The 18,047-nt window shown below is 34.1% G+C and overlaps 1 protein-coding gene, 1 long non-coding RNA gene and 2 pseudogenes across 2 annotated transcripts; 1 reads left to right on the plus strand and 3 right to left on the minus strand.

Annotated features, from left to right (window-relative positions):
* LOC136069518 (uncharacterized) overlaps positions 1–2,853 on the plus strand; it is a 4,575-nt pseudogene extending 1,722 nt beyond the window's left edge.
* Positions 2,854–2,914: 61 nt separating this feature from the next.
* Positions 2,915–6,766, minus strand: LOC136069315 (V-type proton ATPase subunit G-like; annotated as a pseudogene).
* Positions 6,767–9,426: 2,660 nt separating this feature from the next.
* Positions 9,427–10,153, minus strand: LOC136069624 (uncharacterized). The gene is made up of 2 exons (XR_010630864.1): positions 10,068–10,153; positions 9,427–9,914 (listed from the first exon to the last, which is right to left on the minus strand). It is a non-coding gene; the product is annotated as an uncharacterized LOC136069624 (long non-coding RNA).
* Positions 10,154–15,048: 4,895 nt separating this feature from the next.
* LOC111986514 (DNA oxidative demethylase ALKBH2) lies at positions 15,049–17,739 on the minus strand. The gene is made up of 4 exons (XM_024018152.2): positions 17,409–17,739; positions 16,220–16,336; positions 15,919–16,108; positions 15,049–15,583 (listed from the first exon to the last, which is right to left on the minus strand). The coding sequence occupies exons 1-4, from the start codon at positions 17,634–17,636 to the stop codon at positions 15,384–15,386; spliced, it is 735 nt and encodes a 244-aa protein (XP_023873920.1). The 5' UTR covers positions 17,637–17,739; the 3' UTR covers positions 15,049–15,383.
* Between the last annotated feature and the right edge of the window lie 308 nt (positions 17,740–18,047).

Genomic DNA, 18,047 nt, shown 5'->3' on the forward strand with positions numbered 1-18,047 from the left:
TGTTGAAGTCAATGTGGCTCTACGGAAGAAGAAAGAAAAAATGAGGAAGAGGATGAACTGGAGGTCATTTCTATTAGGACCATGGCCAAGAAACACTAGGAGAGTGGGGTGGAACTCTAGCCACTGTGACCTATGTATTCTTAGGCTACACTTCCATGATTGCCTATAGTTCCAAGTCCGGCGATATCCTTTTCCATTTGATCAATCTTCCGGCCTCAATTTCAGGCATTTTCTTCACTTCGGTCTTCACCATGCTCATCTCCATTGGTGGGACTCGTGCCACTGATCAAGTCAACCAGTGGCTAACTACTTCCATGATAGGTATTTATTACAATGTACTACATATTATTTGTGCTATATTTCAGATGATGTAAATTGGATTTAGTAAGTGCATTGTGCGGGCATGTATTGAGTCTCACATCACCGAGGGTTATCAGGTCAAATTGAGTCATATAAGTGATTAAAAGGAACTTCAATTATAACTTTAGTACTCTTTTTATGGTATAGCGCAAATGTGCCTAGTGGTTTCTTAGATCGTGACCTACAATTGTGTATGTTTGTATGTGTGACCTGAAATCTTGAGTTCTGCATGATACAATTGAGTCAGATATGTAGTAAAATCTTGATCTACATGAGTACTAACAATGTACTGAAACTGATCCTCAGGTCTGCTTCTAGCAATTGAGGTGTTAGCAGTTGTCTCTGGAGGGTGGGCTGGATTGGGGGGAAGTGGTAACTGGGGAAAAGTTCCAGCTACAATTCCTGTCATTATTTTTTCCTTGGTATATCATGATCTTGCACCTGGTAAAAAGATAACATTCCTAGAGTTTCACTTGGTTTAATTTACCAATGAAAGTGATTGTTCCCTTGTTCATTAGAATTGTTTTTATGGCAGTTCTTTGTGCTTATTTGGGTGGTGATCTTACACGCATAAGGACTTCAGTCTTGCTTGGTAGTCTTGTTCCATTGCTGGCATTGCTTGTTTGGGATGCAGTAGCACTTGGCCTCTCAGCACAGTCCGACCAAGTTGTTGACCCTGTTGAATTGCTCATGAGGTCTCTCTGAAGACTCTATTACCTTCAAGTTAACCCTTTCAATAGAACAGTTCCGTGTTAAAAGTATCTGAAAGATTTCATGTTCCAAATGTGATTATTAGTTACTTGACAAATGACTAATTCTATTTCTAAATTCTAACTACGCAATGGATGGAGTTCAAGCTAACATTCCCTTTTGAGGAACATTTTTAACTTTCTTTCTTGGAAAATATCTCTTAAAAACATCACCTATATTTCCAAACTCTCTCTCAAAAAAAAATAATAATAATAATTCCAAAAGGTTTTTGAACTATCAATAGAGATGGAAAATTGGACATATAGGTGATGTTTTTTAAGTTTGCAAATTATCTATATCGATCTCGACATGCATAGCACTTTTGAAGATTTTGACATTATCTTTTTTCAACTCCAGCTATGTCTCATGATCTTCTCTGTATTAATCTCTGAGTTTAGATTTATCAATAACATCAAATACCCCAAGCTCACTTGTTCCCTCTTTGTTCAGGGTGAAATGGAGTGGTGTTTCAATTATGGTTGAGGCCTTCTCTCTTTTGGCGGTTGGGACATCACTAATTGGCACACTCTTGAGCTTCTTCGAGTTTTTTAAGGAGCAACTTAATAACTTCACATGGCAATTTCCCTCAACACAACTACCACAAGTAGCCTTCATACCCTTAGTTAGGGAAAAACTTATGTGCAATTCTTTATATGCATAACTTAAGTTTCTAATTAAATTCAAACACCTGGATGCATTGAAAAAGGTCTGTTTGTTTTAGCAATGATGTTTTCTAGAAAATGAGTCATTTTCCACGAAGCATTTTCATAAAACTATCTCATTTTCCAATGTTTGGTAGCAACTTTAAATGAGTTAAAAAACAACCTCCTAACTTCTCTATTTAGCTTGCTGTGAGATAAAGTTGTTTTCCAAAAAAATTTAATGGAAAACAATCTTTAAAAATAAGTCATACTTTTTATATTGACCAAATATAGTTTTCCTTTAACTCATCTTTTTTTATGCTACCAAACACTGGAAACATCGGAAATTATCTTTAAACAATGTTTTTCATCAAAACAAACGGAGCTTATACTGCATTGTTCAATGTAGAAATATGTTTGAATTTAATCAAAGAAACTAAGGTATGACACTCAAGAAATCGTAAGTTAATTATCGTAAGTTAATTCTTGAGTGATAAGTTACTCTATTCCCTATTTCACATATTAACAACACAAACCACTAAAACTGAGATGCTGTGTATAAATATAGCAGGGAAACAAGCTTTTTGGACTGAGAAAATGGTGGGGAAGGAATAAAAGCCTCACAGCAATGACAATGGCTGTCACTCCAGCTCTTTTTGTGTCATCTACTGTTCCAGATGCATTCTCAGCTGCTACTGACATTGCTGTAAGTATAGAGAGGAGGAAATCAAATAGAAAATCTTAGTTGCAATGACCGATGTTTAGAATCATGGTTAGATTTTTACTATTTCTGATTTAATGTGGAATAGGGGGGCTACTGTATGACAATTCTTTATGGAGTTCTTCCACCGGCAATGGCGTGGGCAATGCTTAACAGAGAAGCTGAGGATCCTGAACAAAAGGCATTTTCAAAAGCTAGACCTTTACTCCTAGGAGTAGGGCTATTTGCATGTTGTATAGTGATAGAGCAAGTCTTGCAGGATATCCTATTATTTGGCTCCTAGTGAGATCAACTTCTGGAAACATGATGCAAATAAATTCTTCTAAAGCTCCTGCAATTCTGCTTCCTCAAGAATAAAATATCAAATTCCTTGCATTGCTATCCATTCTTCAACACTGAATTTCATAAATTTGATACATGATAGTCTCTTCCCCATTAACTATTTCACCAAACATTATTTTTATTAGTGGCCAAAGCCATCAAAAATGTTACAATAATCACATCTGAGCCAATAAACTATTAGAAGTACATTCCATGAGTGCAAATAGCACTACTACTCAGAATCATATAGCATTGAGCACTGATAAAATAATAGCACATAGTGAATTGCTTATTTTAAAAGGTACATAATCAACTCATAAACATCATAAATATATCTGCCTTAGGAAATACACACAATTTTACTGCCGCCAAACGAATTCCAAATAGTAAAGTATGGAAAAAGCGAGAACATCCAAGCACCACCAAGCATATCCAGGAGTTTAGTTCTTCACAGTGGTCACCTGCTTCAGAAGCATCTGTACGACATCATAGGATATCCTTGCAGCCTCTGTCTTCAGGTGATGGATCTTTGTCTCTGTTTCTTGTTCAAGCCGCTTCACATTAGCACCTGAATCCCCACTACTCTGTTTGACAATACATGAAAAAAATTCCAATTACCACATCAATAACACTTAAACAGAACCACAGATGGGCATTAGAATTCTAGAGTTCACCCACATCATACAAACAATCCAGAGAAATCTAGATTTAAGTTATCACTTGTGTATGATGACAAAACTTGGGAAGACTTTGGCTAAAAGTAAGGAAAAGAAAATTAAAGGACAATTTGGATGGAGACAAAAGGGGAATTTACATTAGTCAAAGGCATATCCATTTATAGAAATAGAAATTATGGAGATTTGCCCACACACTGAAGCTTTTCATGATATTCAATGATCACAAAATACCCACTGTAAGCAACAAAAGTGTCTGGCATACAACCACGTCAATTTTTTGAAATATCAGAGGTTTAAGTTGGACTCACTGATGAATCAAATTTGGCAGCTGAGATTTGAAACCGGTTGTTGAAGTTAATCTGATATTACTCTCACGTGAAAGGATTTTAATAATCAATTTCCCTTACTTTGTTGTTACACTTACCTCTGCAACCTTTCTCTGAAACTCACGTTCTATCTGTGCACGAAATTCAGCAATATCCTTATCACCCTCTTCTTTTCGCCTGTTTCAATCTGGCCAATTTAGCTGGAAAAAGAAAGGGGGTATAATAAGTACCAGTGTTTCAGCACTAAACTCGAGCATACATAAATAGACACATGCACATCATCTTCCATGTCCAGTCCAAAACTTAGGTTTCCGAGCAAAAAAGTTCTTAAATTAACATGTAATAAACATTTAACAATGTCAACTGTTGGTCTCATGCCATCTAAAGAGAATTAGAGGAGTCATTTGAATTCAATTCAAAGCATGGGAAAGATGAGCAACAGTGAACAAGATGTGGAATTGGATCATGGCAGTAAAATGTAAATAAGAAACATTATTCCCTATGACTTGACAGAAATATGCGACCAAATGGTACTAATTGGTGGAAAAGGATTTATATGGCCAATCTCAACTAGTCGGGTGAATGCTAAATTGTTTTATTTAAATTTGTGTGAGCACCCACATGATCATGTTATCAAATCTTACTGTAATGCCAAAACATGGTTTCATAGTCATGACAATCCAACTCATGACACTATACTCTGATATAACTCTAAAAAAATCTTACGTGTGCAAGAAAATAATAATAGGACTTGCAGTCTCAACACATTGGGAAGATATTGCTCCAAGACTCAATTCCCAGATAATTTGGCATATCCTGTCCACTCAAACACACTAACTTGAACTCAGCCAGAGCCAGGCAAACATCATTAGCTAACTATTCCGCCAGCAGTTCCATTTACCCACTTTCTCCCATTAACCAAATAGCTAGAATGTGTAATTAAGCATATGCATGTAGACCCTAAATATCAGAAACCATACAAGTACAAGCATACCATAATTTAGGATAGAGAAGGAGAGATTATTTACCATTTTTTGAGGCATTGACAATTTGCTGAGCTTCTTGTTCAGCAGCCAGCAGTTGTTGAATTCCATTCTGTCCTCTGTTGGCTTCCATGATAGACTTGCTAAATGCAGCCAAACTGAAATATAGATATACGCTTGATGAACTTAAATTTCATAGCATGAGAATACAATAATAAGCTGATAAGCTTCTTTCAAGGAAATACACATAGGGTCATTTACATTCAAAATCAGGGGCCAATTATTGGTATCTCATATTCTGTTAAAAATAGGTTATGATTATTGTTGCCTTAAAATTGTAACCATTCCAGAATTATCCTCATAATGCAAAAAATTACATGATTTAAACTGGTTTCATGAGCAAGCATGATTCCATGACTGTAACCAACCCACCTCTAATTTTATGCATAACTACAATATAGGACATCCCCCTTTTATGCACATCTGCTAATAGAGGTGTGAACAATTCCCAAGATGGATCACCTTGACTCTAGCACTCTAAAGGGTGAACCATTGGTAAACCGGACCAAGTATAAAGCAATAACATGGCATAACAAACTATCCAAAGGTTATAAAATAGTTTAGGCCCAATGAGTTAATGAAAACTAGCAGAAGTCTGAACCCACATAACTATCAAGTGAATCACCACCTCCAAATATTCAAAAGCTACTGTTTTTAATCAAGACCAAAAAAAACAAATGCAGTGGGGAATTATTAAATGCTCGCTAGCTATTGAACTTGATGGTGTTCATGTAGTACATAGAGAGAAAAACTACAACAGCTAAAATATGGAATAACATGAAAGAAACAAACTGAGTCCAATCAACATGACGTGATTTTTCAGTAAAACTAGATCAACTCTAATAAATTACTCTGTCTCGAAAGTTATGTTCTTAGAAATGGTGAATTTAATCATTGAACCATTAGTCTAACAAACTCTATCTAAAAAAATTGAAAATTACCCACAAAGAAAACATGACAAATTGGTACATTACTTGATAAATCCTAGATGAGTTTTCATGTCTACAACTAAAAACTTGTATTTTTGCCAAAATTTCTAACTTAATATTATTTCAATAATAAAAAAAAAAATAAAAAATAAAAAAAAAAAACAAAAAACAAAAAACAAAAAAAAAACAGCTAAATCTATTAGGGTATAACAACATCCTCAGCCTCATATAGTTCCGGCAAGGAATTCAAAATTTAACTATTCAGGAAGCTAAAGAGATCCACAAGCATTTCATAAGCCTAACCCATTTTGCAAATTCTGATAACTACAAGTCTACAACGAATGAAATTTGTATCTAATCAAAAACTCATTTCACATTTTCACCAATCTAACTAACAATCTTAAACATCACCTCATATGATCATCCACAAATAACCCACTTTCAATATAACACATTTTACAAAAGAGAGATAATCTAACAATCAAATCTGGGTCCAAACTACCCATTAAGTTTTTTTTTTTTTTCTCACTAAAGAATGTTAAAGGTTGAATTTTTCTCCAAAACCCATTTCCTAAAGTGTCTAGTAAACATGAATATAGCCCTTAATCCATCTTTAGATTCAATAACTAAATATTCATATCATGGGATCAGGAAAAAAGTATAAACCTTTAATCAAAGATCTAAGATTAGTAAATGATAGTATTAAGAAGTGATCAGTAGCAAAGGCAGATGTGAGAATTAAGAGACAAATTCAGGCAAAGTGTTAGAGAGAGAGAGAGAGAGAGAGAGAGAGAGAGAACATACCTTGAGAAACAGTGTTTGGTGGTGAAGAATGGAAAGCAGAATTGCGATATTTGAAAGCTTATTTGAACCTTTTCTTGACCAACCGGAGACGGTAAACGTAATTACCCAGGGAACTTGTAATGACAAACTTTATGAGGAAGCTAATAAGGCGAAAAGGTTCGTCTTAGTAAGCAACTTTTAGGAACGAAGTCATCATTAGAGTTACAAAAAGTACTTATTACGGCGAAAGATTTATTTACGAAAAATTTGACTTGTGTAAATTCTGGGATCTACACGTAGGAAAATAGATCATGGTCATCCACATGATGATAGAGAGGGGGAAAATTTAAGTGAATATAAAAAATAATAATTTAAAAGATTGTAATTTTGCAGGATACATGTTTGAGAGACGATTTTCGGCAACCTTGTATCTGCAATTGCAACATATAGAGTAAGGTGGCAGTTGAAGAGAAGTGACAACAAATTATGAATTAGGCCAATCATGTGCAACAAATTATAAATTAAGCCAATCATGTGCAGCAATTTCTAATTACAAGATTGCAGCAAATCCTCCTTCGATATACTTGGCAGGTATGTTATAGTTGGCAGCTGAGTTATGTTGCTAAATCCTAAATGTGGGAATAGAGAGGCTGCTTTATTTGGCATCTCAATTCTCAAAGTATTTTCTGACACTGCAAAATATTTTGAATTCAATTGGCATATTCTAGTGTTATGAAAATATTGTGACATGTTGTATTATTAAAGGATTTGTCCACTTTCTCTTCAAAAAAAAGGATTTGTCCACTTTTTTTCCTTTTTTGGCTATTTTGACTGATGAAGTGATGATGTATACACTATACAATTTATAAGTTAATAATGAGTAAAATTCTTATTTTCTATAATAATAAAAAAGGGTTAAGGTTATATCCTTTTTCATATAAATTTAATCAGATAAAGAATCAAAGATAATAGATGTACAAGTACATCCTGCCATTTACCACCAGGCTTTGTAGCTCAAGTGGTACCCGTTACCATGAAACCGTTAGCTCGGGGTTCTAGCCCCCGCACCCGCATAAACAATTACCTAGCAAAAAAAAAAGTACATCCTGCCATTTACAAGAGAAGGAGAGGCCCAAATGAATTATAACGAAAAGCCCAAGCCAACCACAAAATTACTAATAGTTGCACCAAGTTTTGTTTTGATCCAACCTTAAGGAGGATTTTAATTTTCCCAATAAGGTTGAAGCTTTACCCTGGTTTTGAGTCAGAACTCAGAAGACACCTATTGTTTGCCTTGAATTAGATCAGGAAATGTTAGTTTTGTGATCAATCAAAAACCAAGTTTGATTCTTATGTTTAATCTCATTTTAGGTTGAAACCTCAGCGCACTGCTTGGCAACAAATTGGTATCAGAATCAAAGCAAATTAAAACAGCCAAACATTCCTACAAACAGCCCCAAAAATTGAAAACAAATAAGAATCCCTCGCAACCTCAAAGAATAGCTCTCCTACCTGCATGGATAGATCATAGAACCATGATTTTATCCGGAGAAAAAAATTTATCATTCAAGAATAAGAAATATAGTAGCATTCAAAGCTAAATTAATACATGAAAATTAAAATGAATATCTATTGAATATTAGTAAGAAAATAAACAAAAGAAAATATACAAAATTATTGTCCCTTAATTAATACATTTTAACTTAAACATCTATTAAGCTGGCACTTAAACGTTTTTTTTAAAGAATAATGCTAGAGATTCAAACTATTTTACAAAAAAATTTATAAACTGCTAATATGGTAAATGATTATTAGTAAATAAAAAAGTAATATTAATTATGAGTCTAATGAAAACCAATAAGAGGTTGATCATGTCAACATTTTTTAAAATGGTATAAAATAGTTTGTGGCTGTGGCTGTAGCATCACTCTTTTTTTAAATCTTGAAATTATTTATGATTGATTATGTATTAAATTTTGCAATAATTTTTCTTTTAATGTATAACATTAAAGAATTCATTAGAAAATCACATTCCATATTATTGTAAAGAGAAATGCTATGTCCACAATATTTTCCCAACAAATTTTAAGTGATAAGTTGTTATTGGTTATTATGGGTGAATAAAAAAGTAATTAAGTTATGGATTCAAATTAAAACCAATAACAAATTATCACTTATAATATGTTGTGAAAATGTTATGGACATAGTAGCACTTCTCTACTATAAAACCTAGTTTTGGTGTCTAAATTATTTGATTTTTTTCTTTTTAAAATTGAAAAGGCTAAATATTTTAATTGGTTTTTTTTATAATCTACAAATAGAATAAGGGTAAAACTTAGGTACAATATAATAGGTTTTTCAATTGAATTCAAACATTTGGTTGCATTGACTAATAAAATAAGAATGGTGATTTTTTTCAAGAATAATTAATTAAAAAAACGATCAAGTATTTAAACTCAATTAGAGAATCTAATTTTTACTCAAAAAAAGAAAATAGAGAATCTAATATATTGGACCTAAGGTTTACTCATCAAATAAAGAGCTTACTTATTCCATTGTATATTTACTATTCTTCTAACTAAATAATCAATTATATATATATATATATATATTCAGAGCTGAGCCAGCTATGGAAGGCTCTAAACGAAGTGTTGAAGTCGGGGAAGAGAAGCAGTAGTAGAACAAAAATATATGCACTAATGCAGCACAGTTTTAAAATGCCCAAAACCCGGGCCGCTGCTTTTCTTGAAACACCATTTTTAAACACAACTCACGTTTTCGCAACAGCCTACCCAAACGTGCTCTAAATATCTACCTTGATACTGTCATCTATTAGCATTTCATCCAAAAGTTTAAACCATTTAAGCTCAAATGATTTTATCGTTTAACTCAACAATGAAGTCAGTCATTATTGTAACAGTAATTACTTTAAAGGTTTAAACAACCGAAGAAGGTGAAAACAAAAGAAATTATAAGAATCCCCTGCAACCTCAAAGAACTGGTCTCCTGGCTGCAACTCCAAACTTGGCTCTTCTTATATTAGAACGCCGTTTCTTGTACACAAGGCCTCCCAAAAACAAAGCTTCTGCTGCAGACATCACTCCAACCGCTATTCCTGCCTTCTGTCCACCATTCAGTCCTCTAGAAGAAGAAGAAGAAGAAGAGCCTTGTGTTGTAGGAGGTGGAACATTAATATTTGTAGGCGGAGGAGGAGACTGAGGTGGAACAATTGTTGGCGGTGAAGAGGGTGTTGGAGTTGGCACTGGAGCATATACAGGCTGTAAAGAGCAGCGTTCTTGCAAGTGTTGAAGTCAGGGAAGAGAAGCAGTAGAAGAATAGAAATGAAACACAGTTTACAGAGTCCTGCCATGACAGTAAAAAAAAAAAAAATTTAAATGTACATATGATAATGAGTTTAATTTGGAGAGTATACATATAGCTATGTATATATATATATATGTGTGTGTGTGTGTATATTTCGGGAAATCTGATAAAACAAGAAATCAGCGGAGGTACCTATGAGTTTAAACGTCCCAATAGAGTGACAGATATAAAGGTCTTTGGATTTTCTCTCTTGGGTTATTCTTGGAGGATATATAGTGTATTACGCCGGTTAAATATGAAATGGAAGACTCTGTATGGTTTGCCAGCTAGCTTATCATATCATTATCATACACTCAGTTTCAGGACTTCCAAACAGAAAAGGCTTGCAGGCCTGTGGGAATTTAGCTGGCCAACCCTTTTTTCTAGCTGTGAAAAAAATTGATGTCTCCTTGTTATTCTTTTTTGACTTTTGGAAAATGAGAAAAGCGATTGATAAATAGCTTTACCCCTTTTTTTTTTTGGAAGGACTGATGTGATTCATGATATACATGTGCGCAAAAAAAACCTTTTGTAACAATTATACCAAGTCATCAATGAAATAATAAAATAAGTAAACGTCACATGATTCTATTTTATATTCTTTTGTTAGAATTGATCCTATCAACCTTTCACATGATATTAAATGAAATATTCTAAATTTTTATAAGAATTGTTTTACAAAAATTTAACCATAGTTAGTAAAAAAAAAAATAACTGATAAATTTATAATAAAGATGCAAAATTTATCAAATATCAAAACACTTACAATGGAAAACCTCTTCATGATCCATTGAAAAAAGAAAAGAAAAAAAATAATAAGCAAAATTCAAACTTAATATTTTAAATTACACTATAGTTAAAATTTTAAAACAGTGAATTTTAATTTTGAATTAAGATAATTTTGAAAACCTGACCTTAAGCAAAAGGTAGGTCAATACACAACATTTTTAATATTAATTTAACAAAGTTTGGCTAATAGGATGTCAAGAGAGGAAAGTGTTTTTTCCCTTCAAATTTGGGGTAGAGTGTCTTTTTTTAACATAAATAATTAATGCACAACTATAAATAATTAATAGGGTAAATTGCAAATTATACCCCTGAAGTTTGAGGTTGATTGGATTTTACACCCCAAAGTTCCAGAAACTTGATTTTACATCTTGAAGTTTGGTTTCATTAGCAATTCACCCCCCACAGTTAGTTTTTGGTGTTAAGTGACACATCATCATGCTAATGTGTTTAATCTTTGCTAAATCAGCCTCCAAACTATGTCATTTTAGTGATAACTAAGTGAATAGTTGGTACAATCAAAAATACATCATTTCAGGGCTAAACTTAAAACACAAATTTTAGCTTAAGGCAAGCCACAAACGAGGTTGTGTGTGCAAGATCTTCATTCACGAAATCACTTGGCCACAAACAAAAATGACCTCCACCTTTGTTGGTTAGCTTCTATACAATGATGAAACTATATCATCCAAAAATGGGATTTTGGGGTATATTTATTTGGTACTATGAGTCTATGACTGAAAACCTTGATCCACTTGCTTTTTATTCCATGCGCCAATGAAATAAGAGTTGGGTTTGGCTTTCGTTGAAAATTAAAACTAGGCTATCGGCGAGTGTGAACTACGAAGCAAGGTTGTGTGTGCAAGCATAATAGCATTCCTTATTTCATCACTACTGGTCAAGTATAGCAAAGAGATCTCTAGATTCAATGAACATAGTCATAGATCAACTCCATTCACAGTTCGTGAATTTTGATTTGACGGAATAGCCCCTTTGTGAGCACAAATTAAACATATGGTGGTCTAAGGTGAGCCTGGAGCCTTCACTGCCTGCCAACGTTCATGAGACCAGCTGATGGGTTTGGATTTGAGAGGCCTGGGTTCGTAGGGGTTGGGTTAAGGAGGTATGAGGTCTGCCTTCTTTGTGGTTTTTGTTTTTAATTTTAGAGTTTAGCCTGTTGTTGAAGCTACAATTTATGTTTTAAGTTTAGGCCTGAAACGACGTAGTTTTGATTGTGCCAGCTATTCACTTGGTCATCATTGAAACGACGTAGTTTTGAGGCTAATTTGGCAAAAATAAAACACATCAACATGATGATGTGTCACTTAACAACAAAAACTAATTGTGGGGGGTGAATTGCTAACGGAACCAAACTTCAGAGTATAAAATCAAGTTTCTGAAACTTTAGGGTGTAAAATCCAATCAACCCCAAACTTCAAGGGTGTAATTTACAATTTACCCTAATTAATATATGTATTTACTTCATTATCTAATTCAATGAATCAATTAATACTTTGATATGAATGCAAACTTTGTATTCTTCCTTCGGATTTATTATTTTTAGAATTTTTTTTTTTTTTTTTTTAAAAAAGTACCACATGACAAAATCTCACTCCACACATCAGTCTATGCACCTTTATCATCACTATTGTATAATGGCATTTCAGAATATATATATATATATGTGTGTGTGTGTGTGTGTGTGTGTGTGTTAAGAACCCAGTGATTCCTAATAGGGATGGATAGGAATTATAAGAAAATTGACTTAATTCAAGATAGTTACCCTCTATAGAGAAAGAAAGAGATTAAGAGAGAGATGCACTTAAGCAATGAGTTGGTTTATCCTTCAATTATGGAAATGTGATTACAAGTAGATATCTATATAACAATAAAACTTTTCTATTGGCCCACATGGCCTTAACCTAATAGTCTTATTATTCCCATGTGCATTAATAATTCCAACATGTGTTAAATGTGATTTAACATATTTGGAATTATAACTAACTAACTAAATATAACATCACAACAATTATTATCTAAATGCTTATAGCATTCCTAACATTCCCTTCCCCTTGTAAACACCTTGCCCACAAGGTGTTGTTGTAATCTTCATGAGAGGTGATTGGCCACTACACCAATACCAATACCTCAAGACATTTTGACCATTGAACACACCAACAACACTAAAGCAATTAATCACAGCTCAAAATTTGAGTAAACGGGTTTCATTTCAAATTAGACCAACAAATGGACACTCCCAGCAGGACCTTGACCCTTGATTTGTTGAATGATTGAAGTCATGCACAACAATCCCAACAAGGAAGTTTGCTAGTACACCATCACATATGGGAATGTGTCCCTCTAGACCAATAAGACCGAATTCTATCATTCTTTGTTGTCCACAGTATACAGCATCTTCTTTTTCTGCGTAGACCATAGCCAAAGCACCAAGGAACTTCTAACACTATACCTTTCCACGTAGCCAATATTTCCTTGTCCTTCGAAACAAATTCACTCTATTTTGTAATTACAAAAGCCAGCTTCTCAGAAACTTCATACCCACACATCATTCTCAATGCCAAGGGATGTTCAAATGAATGGTTAGTGAATGGGAAGTATATATCAATCCAAAACATTTCCATTGTACCAACTATACCAACTATATCGCAAGGTTCAGAATTTCTCACCTTCGGACAAATGTCCTTCCCATATAGACCACAAGCACCTGGTGTGATTTTGATCTCTAAGTGATCCGCATTGACAAAGAATGTTGGAGTTATACCAAAATGATAACCCATGAAGGAACTATTATTCAATTTTCTTTGTTCACTAAATGCAGTTGATTTACTATTCTCAAGAACCACTGTTTGTTCTTTGAGCTTCTCAAGACTTATGCTTAATGAACAACAAAGATTATCACATGGATCTTCAAAATCATGGGCAAGTTCAGTTGATTCAAGAAACTTTAACTTGTTGCTTGTAACTTCAAGAAGTTGTATCTCTTCTTCGGACATATTCTCAAGATCCTCCTGCGCTCTTGAAAGTTCTTCCTTCATGACCATGTTAGATTCAACCAAGTCCTTGACCTTCTCTAAAACAGCATTGTGAGATTCATACAAAGCCTTGATATCCTCTGAAACTTTGTTCACATTTGCCGTAATTCTTTCCAAAATTCTCTTCGGTCACATTCATTAGTCTCAAGATCTACGACTCTGATACCACTTGTTAAGAACCCCATGGTTCCTAATGGAGATAGATAAGAATTATAGGGAAGCTGACTTAATTCGAGGTAGTCACCCTCCATAAAAAAAGAAAGAGATTAAGAGTGAGAGATGCACTAATGCACTTAAGCAATGAGTTAGTTTATTCTTCAATCATGGAAATGTGATTACAAGTAGGTATTTATAGAACTATAAAACTATTCTATTGGCCCACATGGTCTTATCCTAATAGTCCTATTATTTCCAATGTGCATTAATAATTCCAACAGGTGTTAAATGTAATTAACATGCTTGAAATTGTAACTAACTAAAAGCAACATTACAACAATTACTATCTATTTGCTTATAGCATTCCTAACAAAATACAATTATTATATATGCCAGAGCTCCAACACCATAATTGTCGTACCAAATGTGGTCTGCACTCATCAGCCTATGCACCTTATCAAGTCGTCAACCTATACACCTCTATCATCACTACTGTCCAATGGCATTTCAGACTATAGAAGCTCCATTCTGCATTGTTATTTTTAGCATACTTTGATCTTCCACATTAATTTTTGCCATCAGGGACTGTGATTCAACAAACCTACACAATTCTTGTTCATTGGATTGTATGGCAAATAAAAGCACTCAGACTGTGTGATGTTTCCAATGCATGATTTCAGAGCCTTCTTCAAGAACCTAAAAGAGGTTCACTTACCCTGGTGGGCTAGACGGTTTATAAGGTATAGGAGTTCCCTGGAACACTGCTAATAGACCAGCATTACAAGTTACTTGTCTAGACCCAGAAGAATTGTTAAATGCTAAACCATAATAACGAAAAAGGGCGACAAAATTCATTAGCAGCATAGACAGATGGGAGTAGTGGATAAATGGAGAAGGGATAGGCAATTGGGAACAATAGAAGGGGATTGGTTAAGGGAACAAGAGCAATAGTGATCTGGTGGCAACAAATGGAACAACAGGAGGCATGTCCTGTGGCTAATGTGCGTTGCTGTATTGCTGAAAATTAAGCACTTTAGTATAAACCATGGCAACCAGCAGGGGAAGTAGAATAGATGAAAACATGAATATCGAATTCACTAAAATTATCAATTGCAACATATGAGAGACATTTCAAGCCATTATCCATAAAGCCAACTTAGCAACACTAGCCACAGAGAAATATAAGAAAATTATTTGTGATGTTTACAGAGATGCATGTCACAAAACCAAAAGCTACAAGCATCTTCGACCTTTTAGACTTTTAGTGATGCCTTTACAGAGATGCATGTTGCAATACCAAAAGCTAAAAGCATTCTGAACCTTTAATGTTCATATCAATTTCTTTTAGACTATACATTCTATCTCCTAACAGAATACAAGGTACCTTGTAACAGAAGGTTCTGCAAAAGCTAGCCAGAAATCAATACAACAAATAAAGCCCAAAGAAAAACCATACTCTTGGTAACATAATTAATCAAAGAACATGTCTGAAGGTGAGGTTAATACGAGTTGTGTCTACCTTTGCACGCTTAGGCACTGAGTGGATCCAATCCCGTTGAGTGTTGCCTCTCATCACCAACAGTGATCCATGCTTAAGTTTGAAAGTGTACTGATCAGCATGGCAGCTCTTCTTCATTCGCTTGCTTGCAGGTTCTTCATCATGCCTTTTTGACACTAGAACCAAAGGACAGTTGTAAACATAAAACTATAAGTTCAATAGAAAATTGTTACAAGATTAGTATAATGCAAAAAAATGAATTAACAGCGTCCAGGTCTGTACTTCAGAGGAACAAGTAAACCTGATGCAAACATACAGCTATCATCAAGTTTGTAAGAAATATACAATACAAACAGTAGTATATATCCTTGCTTAAAATAAATAAAACCAACAGTTAGTTGATGCCACAATATATAAGAGCATCCATGAACTGCATAGTCCAGACCCTCCAGAAGAAGGAAATGAACACATAGAAAACACTTGCAAGAAGTGAAAAGACGCTTAATCATACCATTTGATGTCTTGCAGGGTTTCTTCTTCAAGAAGAAATCACGATCACATCCAAAGGATACTGAAGCAATCTCTGGAGTCAATCCATAAAGCTTCTCATCATCAGAATGCCAACCAACATAGTCATTACCAGCTTTATACCTATTTAAGAGTAAGCTATTGAAACAACTCCCAGGAAGAGCTTTATGTACCTTCACGAATTAGTGAAGGCATCAGCTTCCAATACAAATACAACTGTATTGCACTAATAAAGATATCTTGTAGTACTGAATATAAGAAAATTTATACCAAATTATTCTTACCGCATCCAAGATATCCTTAAGTGGAGGATAATCATCCCAAGAATAGGCATGTGGCTTATATCCACTGTAAATCAACTCTGGCAATCCTGGACTTGCAACATAACATGTGTCTCTAGGCTACAGAAACAAATATAACACAAGAACCCACAATTGAGGAAGAAGAAGAAGCATTGCTTCTTACCTCACATCATACATGATCAGTTCAGTAAGTCCTACTAAGTATGATTAAATCAAATTATTCAGCCAAGAAATGTGCCTCCCATTATGGCATTACATATATAACCAGAAAATTCATCCTGATAAGAAGATCAGCCCACACTGTACCACTAGGATGTCACATAACAATTTGAGGCACAACTCCAAACAAAAACATCCTTGAATTCACAACAATGGCATACACATTACAAGTCATACATTCCACAAGCTCCAACACCTTTAATTGAATCACTCACCAAGTATGGTAAACATGTTCTAAAACTTCACAACGTGTACTTTAATCACATGACCCATTAAGTTATTTAAACAAGTCACATCACACACCTAAGGATTATTGAAATTCTTGCTCTCATTGGACTCTTTGTATATACATGCATTAGGATCTTGATTCATGGAACTTCCAATTCAAGAAATAAAAATACAAAGATCAAAAACAATTCTTTCAGCATCATTTCCAAATCTAATAAATGTTGAAATATTTTATTCTAATTCTATAAACGTTGCAATCAGATCTATTCACTAAATAGATCGATTCAACATTGTAATATTCAATTTGAATCAAATTTCAAATCAACTTATATCAATTGACTGCCTCCATGCAGCACAAGATTAAAGATTTCCAGACCCTTTTTTTTTCTCAAACATTGCCACATAGTGGGTTGTACAAATTTTCCTCCAAACCATTTGGGACAAACTTATGTCCATTACAAAAAAATCTCCCTCTTCCTCCTTACAAAGAAAATTGTTAACTTTTCTTGATTATAATTTTTTACTTAAAGGTTAGAACTTAATTGATTAAGTTGACCTCATTACTAACATGCATGCATTACCAATTACAAATTTTCACAACCTAAAAATAAAATTTTTGTGTGGGTGTGTTAAATTTATCATTCCAATCACTAGTTAACTAAATGGGACATGTTAAAAAATAAAATTAAATTAAATTAAACAGATAAAATAGAATTGGGAGTACCTGAAGACAAGAGCGACCAAAGACACGAACGGTGGGTCTGGTCCAAGGAATGTGATTGTTAAGAAAATGGAACCATTTCCAGGATTGGTCGTAGGTGAAGAACCTCTGTATGTACAGGACTTCGCTTCCATTCCTTAAATCCACTATCTCTCTCTTTATTATGTTTTCATTGTTGGGGTTTTTCGGATCGGTGTCTGAGCCTGACACCGCTTTCAACTTCAAACTCATCGACTCAAAGGACCAGAGACCAGACACTAGTTACGCGCCAATACCAGGTTTTTATGCTTTTACGAATGAAACAACTGGAGAGCACAACTCTAAGTCAGAGCACAACTCTAAGTCAGTAAGTTATATAGAGTCACGGCAACAGCAACAACAACAACAACAACAAAAAAAAAAAAAAAAACTACAAATTACAAAAATTTTAAGAGGTGGCATGCTTATAATAATACTACGTTATAATAATTTTACAGTCATAAATTATTTTACAATATTTTTATAAATTACTGATGCGATTTTAGTAATTTTCAAATAATTATTGGTAAACATAAATGTGATGTTAGTAGTGGACTTATATTAGAACTAATAAGAATTTATTATATTAATAGTTTGTAAAAATATTATAAAATAGTTTGTAGC

The sequence above is a fragment of the Quercus suber genome, unplaced genomic scaffold, assembly GCF_002906115.3.
Source record: "Quercus suber isolate HL8 unplaced genomic scaffold, Cork oak 2.0 scaffold_10, whole genome shotgun sequence".
In the NCBI taxonomy this organism is placed as follows: domain Eukaryota; kingdom Viridiplantae; phylum Streptophyta; class Magnoliopsida; order Fagales; family Fagaceae; genus Quercus; species Quercus suber.

Bases quoted from the DNA above. Each gene is read 5' to 3' on its own strand.
- LOC111986514 (XM_024018152.2), bottom strand. From the start codon at position 17,636: ATGAGTTTGAAGTTGAAAGCGGTGTCAGGCTCAGACACCGATCCGAAA. The intron at 16,337-17,408 runs GTACTCCCAATT...TTGTTTCTGTAG, and splicing joins TTGGTCGCTCTTGTCTTCAG to CCTAGAGACACATGTTATGT. The intron at 16,109-16,219 runs GTAAGAATAATT...TAATTCGTGAAG, and splicing joins TTAAGGATATCTTGGATGCG to GTACATAAAGCTCTTCCTGG.